This window comes from Morone saxatilis, unplaced genomic scaffold (assembly GCF_004916995.1).
Source record: "Morone saxatilis isolate NCDOM2014 unplaced genomic scaffold, NCSU_SB_2.0 Contig17, whole genome shotgun sequence".
Lineage (NCBI taxonomy): Eukaryota > Metazoa > Chordata > Actinopteri > Moronidae > Morone > Morone saxatilis.
In genome coordinates, this window is record NW_023339729.1 from 11,481,697 (window position 1) to 11,490,516 (window position 8,820).

At 37.3% G+C, this 8,820-nt stretch overlaps 1 protein-coding gene across 1 annotated transcript in view; it reads left to right on the forward strand.

Annotated features, from left to right (window-relative positions):
• ttc26 (tetratricopeptide repeat domain 26) overlaps positions 1-8,820 on the forward strand; it is a 10,567-nt gene that overhangs the window by 895 nt on the left and 852 nt on the right. The window contains exons 3-17 of the mRNA XM_035660196.1: positions 1,430-1,522; positions 1,699-1,813; positions 2,621-2,670; positions 2,972-3,117; positions 4,034-4,205; positions 4,677-4,751; positions 4,870-4,972; positions 5,272-5,327; positions 6,158-6,211; positions 6,306-6,369; positions 6,473-6,561; positions 6,835-6,918; positions 7,024-7,093; positions 7,439-7,545; positions 8,511-8,644. Coding sequence (XP_035516089.1) covers positions 1,430-1,522; positions 1,699-1,813; positions 2,621-2,670; positions 2,972-3,117; positions 4,034-4,205; positions 4,677-4,751; positions 4,870-4,972; positions 5,272-5,327; positions 6,158-6,211; positions 6,306-6,369; positions 6,473-6,561; positions 6,835-6,918; positions 7,024-7,093; positions 7,439-7,545; positions 8,511-8,644 — 1,412 coding nt within the window. The remainder of the gene's footprint in view (positions 1-1,429; positions 1,523-1,698; positions 1,814-2,620; positions 2,671-2,971; positions 3,118-4,033; positions 4,206-4,676; positions 4,752-4,869; positions 4,973-5,271; positions 5,328-6,157; positions 6,212-6,305; positions 6,370-6,472; positions 6,562-6,834; positions 6,919-7,023; positions 7,094-7,438; positions 7,546-8,510; positions 8,645-8,820) is intronic.

Below are 8,820 nucleotides of genomic sequence, written 5' to 3' on the forward strand. Positions count from 1 at the left end.
ATATACTAATAATAATAATAATATATTATAAAATGTTATATTATTATTATATTATATAAATAATTATTATTCAATAAGTCAAGTCTATCAGCAGTTGTTAGTATTAACACAGTGAAGGTGTTGGGGGTGAGACAGGAGGCAGACAGCTGGAGGATGTTTCATACAATTCACAAAACTTGGTTCACAATAGGATTTTCTTATCATTTGTTTTTAACAAAATGAGATTGAAGAAGACAAATTATGACTGAAAAAGTTTTTCTCAGACAAAAATCTACGAAATGTATTTTCTCTTATATTTTGTTAATGCAATTATATAATCCTTCTTTTATTTCTGAGGCAGGGTATTAGCTGTGCCACATAATGCATATTTCTGATGTCTTTGTGCCTTGATACCACAATTAATGTTTCATCTCACGACTTGAATCTTCATATATTTGTAATGTCATTTAACCGTCTCACGATTTATCTTTACATTTCTAAGGTGTTGTGGTCAGAGTGGGCACATTACATTATAAAGAGAAAACCTAGATTGTTCATGATTGTGAAGTGGTCACACTTACGGTAAACTCTAATAATATTATGTAAATTCAGTTCTGTATTAAAGATTGACCAATAAATCGCCCGGGCTGATATATCAGCTGATATTGGCTTATTGTAAATATATTGGAACTGGTGTTTATTTAGGTTGAGAAGTAACAAGAAATTGCAGAAGAGAAATACCAAAGTTGGTTTGAGGTCATTTAAAAACAATGTTTCCATTACATAGTTTGTCCACCAGAGAGCACTGAGAAGTTTATTGTTTAATTGTAAAATGAGCAGCCTAGGATGTATCTTGGTTACAAAAATACATATCAAAGGGTCCACATCAAGATTGTTTCAAGAAAATTACTATCGGCCATCGTAATTAGATTTTATAAACCCCCAAATATGTATTTATTTATTTATTATTTATATTGGTATCAGCCTCAAATGTCCAATATTTCTTGGGATATATTCTGTATTTCTAATTTCTTCTAATTCCACAGTTACAATGACTACAACTCGTGTACTGTAGGCTCTTAAGACCAATTAATTAAGTGGTCTGTTAGTTACCGTCTTCTGCCTCCCTGTGATTGATTAGACCGTAATTTCAGGAATAAAGCAGTAATTTCCTATAAAAATAAATATCCAGATATGATAGTTCAGTTTGAGTAGTTTAGGTAACTTAGATGGAGCTGCTGGGTTAACTTGCTGTGGATGGATAAATCATTTCTTTCATAGAGGGGTAATTATTTTTTTCAGACTGCAGTGCCTCCTGCAGATCATCCTGTGTCATGCCCTGGAATTAAAGTGTCAGAAATAGAAAACACTCCCAAATCTATGCTACAGGAAGCCCTGTATTACTGGATGCTGCTGCTCTGCTGCTGATGTGTTGCTGTGTCACCTCTAGTTTCAGAGAAGTATTGGAGAGAAAGAGGAGCATGCAGACCTCTGGATTGGCTACTGTGCCTTTCACTTGGGGGATTACAAGAGAGCTATGGAGGTATTTATTTTTTGATGTGTGTGTGTGTGTGAATGAGTATGTGTAGCTGGATCATTTCTCATAAAGTTAATTGCTAATTGCAGTATTTAAATATGTAATTCTAAATAGTAGGTGGGTGGAAGGACTGCTTTTATCGGCTCCTATCACGTTTGTTGTATTTCTTCATTATGTTACAGGAGTACAAGTCTCTGACCATGAAGCCTGAATGTCCTGCTGACGTGTGGGTCTATCTGGCCTGTGTCCTGTTTTTTCTGGGGCTTTATAAAGAGGCTGAGGAGGCTGCATCTAAGGGTAGGCTTTCAAACTGAGTGCATTACTCCTCTGACCTGTATGAATCCACTGGACATTTTGTTCTGTGTTGTTTGGGAAACAGTCCTCTTGGTCAGCAGTACTGTGGCACTATTAAGCATTTTATTGTCTGTAGCTTATCAATACATTTTCAAAAGGTGGAAGAATATGGTATTCACATCTACTATGCCAACCAGACCTCCAAATAAAGGTCTTCCTCTTTTTTAAAGATATAATGAAACATATTTTGCAATTGAAGTGGACCAACTTGGTGTTTAGTGGTTTCTAAATATCAATAATTATGGGTTTATTTTTCAGTTAAAAATCACATTCATCTAACTGACAACTTGTTGATTTAACTCATTTAACTACTTATTTGTAGCACATAAATTAAATCCAAATGTCTCCACGAATGCACATCCAGAAGCCCACTACTTTCTGTGCCGGGTGTTGTCCACACGCTCTGTTCATATAGTGTGTTTGTGGACGACCTTCAGTTATAACAGTAATTGTACACCAGGCTTTATTCGAGAAGTCTAATAATTACTTACAGGCTTTTATTGTGAAGCAGCTGTTGTTAAGACCTTTTGCTGCTTAAAGTACACAAAGGAAATCAGTGGATTTAGCAGATTTTGTTAAATGGGTTGCTGTACTGCTCCTCAGTTACTGTATACATTTTTTGCCAGCTCACATACAATGCTGTTCAGTCAGTTATGTAATTGCTGAGAGCAAGGTTGTGATGTTAATGATAATTAGTGTGTCTGTTATTATCATGTCTGTACTACATTTGGTATCTCTTGCTTTCTGTAGCACCAATGTCCCCGCTGCAAAACCGACTTCTCTTCCACTTGGCTCACAAGGTTGGAAAACTATATTATTATTATTATTATTATTATTATTATTATTATTATTATGACTACTAGTAGTAGGAATACTATTATAATGAAGGCAATTTTGTGGTATCTCTAGTGTTTGGGTAACAGACCTGATAAAAACCCTTAAACTATCCTTTTCTACTGTTGTGTCTTGAGATTTATGAGTATTTGTTTCTTTGTCTCCTTGCCTCCCCCACCCCATTCTTTTTAGCCTTTATTGTTATCATGATCACATTTCTTAATGGTGTATTGCTTCATTGTCTGTTGTCTTCATATTGTGTCTCAGTTCAACGACGAGAAGAAGCTGATGGGTTTCCACCAGAACCTGGAGGATGTGACAGAGGACCAGCTGAGCCTGGCATCCATCCACTACATGCGCTCCCACTACCAGGAGGCAATAGACATCTATAAACGCCTTCTACTGCAGAACAGGTCTGTGCTTCCTCCTGCCTTTTACTCTCTTAAATTAGTTTCACAGTCCTGCTGCACTTGGGCGCATGTGCCACCCTAGCACCACCTTGACAGGTGTGAGTTGATCATGGAGGAGTGTTAGATTTCATGTGCTTCACGCCTTGTGGAACCATAAAGATAATTCAAGTGTTAGTGCAGCAGACCTGCTGAGCTAGCTTCCACTAACACTGATATACCGTATCTGTAGTGGCAAGGGTAAGAAAAGGAAAGACTTTGATTTCACTAGATATCCTGTGTCACTTCTCTCAGAGATCTATTCACGGCTTTGTTGCATTTGTGGGCCAAGGTGCATCTGAGGTTTTTTTCACAGCGTTGAAAGCAGCTTTACTTTCAGGCATCTGCACCAGCTCTGAGTGCATTTTTGTGGGCATGCAAATTACTACTACTTCCTCTGACTGCTAAAAGAAAAATGCAAAAATATCAAAATATGGCTATGCAAATGCATATTTTAACAGGGCTTGATGTTCCTTGACTGGAAATGTTGTTTCGTGTTAGCCAGCCGGCAGATATTCCCTTTTAAAAGTCCTTTCTGGCTTTCACATGTTCGCTTGTTTGTGTCTGTTTGTTCCTGTAATAGAAAGAGTAATAAAGAGTGTCTGGCTTTTTTGCACTATGTTGGATTTCAGTAAGAATCAATCATCAGTATGTCCATATCTGAAGATATATGTTCTCATTATATACAATAATAATAAGATCTGTCTTTTTTCTGAAATGTTATGTTGACTAATTGAGTTGACAGTTTAAAAAAGTCCATGCCATCAGTATTCTACCACTTTTACGTCATTAATGGAATTATTTTCTTGATTTTCTTGTCTGATTTAAGTAATATGAAGAGGTTTCTTAAACTACTTATGTTTCACACCCTCATTGTCCTCAGAGATTTCCTGGCCCTGAAGGTTTATGTGGCTCTGTGTTACTACAAGCTGGACTACTATGATGTGTCCCAGGAGGTGTTGGCTGTGTACCTGCAGAGCATGCCTGAATCCACCATTGCCCTCAACCTCAAGGCCTGCAACCACTTCAGACTCTACAATGGCAAAGAAGCTGAGGTACTCAGTGTTTGCTGCTGATCCTGGCTTATATTTTGGTTGTTTTTCACACGGATGTGTTTTCATATTTTTATGTTTTGTGCAAAGCCAGTTGATATCTATGTAAGAATTGATCACCCAAAGGTCAGAGGCTATGTTACTTTAATAATGAAATAAAGAAGCAAAAAGAAAAAAGAAAATCTTAATGTGACTGCTTTTTTTTTTTTTTTAAATCACCATCCATGTTTGTGTCTCAATGGCAACTACTGTACTGTACTACTGTATTATTGTACTGTACTGTAACTTTTAAGGGTGTTTTCTGTGGTTAGGGTGCATAGTGTTTGTGCTTTTAAAGGATATTTGTTTTTTTAATGTTATTTATTCATAAGCCATGCATGCACATTACAGTTGAGTCAGTAACTACTTGCCCTTTCATGTCTTTGGTGAGAGTTACTCGTGGTTTGACTTATGTGTGCGCTCTCCCACTCTTAGGCTGAGTTGAAGAACCTAATCGACATCTCCTCCTGCTCCTTTGAGTTTGCTAAGGAGCTTATCCGACACAACCTGGTAAGCTCTTCACAAGCTCTAAGGTGTGTGTGTGTGTGTGTGTGTGTGTGTGTGTGTGTATACTAGTGACTTAAATGCTACTTTTCCACACTCTAACTCTTTCTCCTGTGTACTGCAGGTGGTGTTTCGTGGTGGGGAGGGGGCGTTGCAGGTGCTGCCTCCTCTGATCGATGTGATCCCTGAGGCCAGACTCAACCTGGTCATATACTATCTCAGACAAGGTGCGCAGCCATGACATTGCAGTTTTCTGAAACAAGCAAAACAAAGAACATATTTTTATTACGGTGCCGGCACGCAGGATTTTACTGTAAAATGAGGAGTAAAGCATCTTTTATCATTTACTTACAAATGCAATTGACTATACTCATCTGAGATAAGTGGTACAGAAACAAAATATTTATCATGAACATACTGTATAATTAGTTTAAAATAAACTAAAACTGATGAAATAGTACAATAAAAACACACCCTGATGTATAGTTGCTAGCTCAGTGATTCACATGTTCCATTTTACACACAGATGATGTCCAGGAAGCTTACAGCCTAATCCAAGATTTGGTGCCTACTACGCCTCAGGTAATGACTCAAAGAGACATTGAGGGTTAACGTGATATTACGCTTGTTCTTTGAAGCACCATGTAACTATCTGGGCACATGAAGAACAATATAGAAGCTGTGTTTAGTTACAATTATGCAATTAATTGCCGTCATGCTCTTTTTATAAGAAAGAACATGTTTAACAAAAACCAGCATCATGCCAGATAACATCAGGCCTGTTAATAAACGCTTCTCCTCGCTCTACTTAAGAGTTCCTGGAGATTTTTTTTTTCCTTTTTGTGAACAGTTTTTATCTTCTCCTGATGGGATTTAAAGCAGCAATGAAATTTTTTTCAAATTATTGATAAAGTCCTGACACTTTCTTATATTTTACTCTTAAATTATGTTTTGCTTTTAAAGGTCCATTGTGTAACATGTAGGATGATCTAATGGAATATAATATTCATGGTTATGTTGACATTAATGTTTAATCACCTGAAAATAAGAATAGTTTTGTTCCCGTTACCTTAGAATAAGACATTTGTATCTACAGAGGCAGCGGGTCCTCTTTTATGTTGAACCACCATGTTTCCCAGAATCAGACAAACAAACACTGGCTTAAATTGGGCCTGGGGTGTTTTTTTGCTTGTGTTGCAGCCACCCACAGTTTCTCCCTACCAAGCTTGAAAAGGCCTTGAGCTGTATTCAAACCGGTTGCATTCCTGCAACTTCACCAGTTAGGAATGCTAATAAATCCACACTGGTCTTTTAAGTGGGTTTGTCTGTCAAAATAATGAGGGTTGCCTTTCTTAAATTCTACAGAAGAGTGCTTATGATGTTTTTTTTTCTTTGATCATTTATTTTCTCAGGAATATATTTTGAAGGGAGTGGTAAATGCAGCATTGGGACAAGAAATTGGATCAGTGAGTATTTCTGTAAAATAAATCGTTACACACAAACAAATGTAATACCAGTGAGTCCAAGACAAATATTTGTTATTGTGCTTTTATCTTTCAGAGGGATCATTTGAAAATTGCTCAACAGTTCTTTCAGTTGGTCGGAGGCTCGGCTAGCGAATGCGGTACACTGCATAGATATTTGATCAATATAATCCTTTAAAGCAGCACTGTGTGAGAGTATGTGTGTGAGAGTGTGTGTGTGTGTAACATATTTGTCTCTTTCAGACACTATTCCTGGCAGACAATGCATGGCCTCCTGCTTCTTCCTCTTGAGACAGTTTGAAGATGTTCTCATATATCTAAACTCAGTCAAGGTTAGTGTTGTTCAATAAAAGGCACATTATATGGTATCTTCCAGTAAAGAGTCACAGCGATATTACTTCACTGTGGTATCCGTATGTAAGTGGGAGTTGAAAAAAAAGACTCCCACACACCGGGTGATAGGTGCTTTATAGACGCAGTATTTATTCAGGTGTGTTTTTCTTTCTTTCCTGTGATTTTCACGACCAACAAAAAACTAAAACTTTGTATGCACTTTTGTTTGGACACGTGGACACTCAACCAGTTGGTTGCTTTTCTTTTTGTAGGGTTACTTCTATAATGACGATACATTCAACTTCAACTACGCTCAGGCTAAAGCAGCTCTTGGCAACTACAAAGAAGCAGAAGAGGTGACTTACTTCAGCGTACATATGTGCAACTGCTTTTTACACACTTTAATTAAGTCTAACACATTGTTGACACATTTTTCTGACTTATTTTAATATTTCTTTCAGGTTTTTCTGCTGATTCAGAATGAAAAGATCAAGAATGACTATGTTTACCTCAGCTGGCTGGCACGATGCTGTATGTATAGTAGTCGCACTGATGATAGTATTTAAATACAAAATCTTTATTGAAGGCTTATTCATTCATGTAGCACAATTCATTCACACATTTCCTAGGAGGAGTCAGATTTTGGCCTCAGGCTTATAAAGAATTTAGGCTCACTCTTTCCCTCAACTAGTGTTACGGTCAACAGCTCTAAGAAATGGATATCTCCATTAAAAGATTTTTCCTCCTTTCTTGGCTTAATCCACATCAATAATACCTGCCTACAGGCGTTTAATATTTTCCAAATCTGAATGGATAAATGTTGCTGAAACTGCCTGCGAACGATGGATTATTGAACACTCGTCTTGTTCTTGTCAGACATAATGAACCAGAAGGGCCGGCTTGCCTGGGAGCTCTATCTGAAGATGGGTACTTCCTCTGATTCCTTCAGTCTGCTGCAGCTCATTGCCAACGATTGCTACAAGGTGACGTTGTCCTTTTCGTTTTGTTTCCTCTGCCACAAATAACATCTGTGGTGACCACTTAAATGGGAATGCATGTGTAAATGTATGAATTATAGCTGAAACAATCAGTGAATTAATCTCTTATCGACAGAAAATTGATCTGCAACAATTTTGATTCATTTGTATATACAGTCATCACCAGTTAGGTCAGTCAAGTGAATTTTCCCCATTGTGGGAGAATAAAGGTAATAATCTAATCTAATCTATATTTTCTCTCTATTGGCAAGTTTCCCAGTGTTTTATATGAGTCGCATATTGAAAATCTTTCAGTTTTGGACACTTGGTCAGACAAAAGAAGTAATTTTAAAACATCACCTGGGGTTCTGGAAAACTATGATTGTTTTTAAAGATAGACTAAATGATTAATATTTAATGAAAATACAATTTGTCTTTGTCCTGTGAAGGCTGCAACTAATGATTATGTCAAATTTTGGTTAATTTACAGATTATTTTCTCGATCAATCGATTATTGTTTGGTCTATAAAACTCTCCTCCACAATTTCCCAGACCCCAAGGTGTCTTGTTTTGTCTGACCAACAGTCCAAAAAAAGTGATTCAGTTGTTAATGATATACAAACATTTAGTGCATATATTGCTGAAAGGACTGAAAGTTGATTATTGAAATAGTTACAGATCAGTTTCAGTACAATTGCACCAATGTCTCCATCTGGCTGTGTCTTTGTTAACACGCAGTAATTTATTGCTAAGAGCAGGTCCTTCAGTCCCAGGCTGTAAATTTCCAAGTATACTCATTTCCTTATATCTGTCAAATGTATAAGCTTGATTCCTAAATGTCATCTTAAGAGAAAATGCACATTTGATTCTCTACTTGCCTGCTTTGTGATATTTTTCACCAGTTTTTGCTTTATTATTAGGAATTAAATATGTTGCATACCAGTGCTCATGATCGCAGTCTGTTGTTTCAGATGGGCCAGTTCTACTATGCAGCCAAAGCGTTTGATGCACTGGAGAAACTGGACCCAGGCTCCAACTACTGGGAAGGAAAGAGAGGGGCATGTGTCGGCATCTTCCAGCTCATTCTGGCAAACAAGGAGTCCAAGTATGTTTGTCTCCTTTTCCTGTACAATAATGTGGGTTTTGATTGTATCATTAAACATTTCATATGCAGAATCTGGAGGCAAGAGACCAAGATTTTGCCATTTTGGTTTCTGTGTGTGTCCCCAAGTACTGTTGACCAATCATGTTTGAGCGAGCTTTGGTTGCATGCAGGTAAAC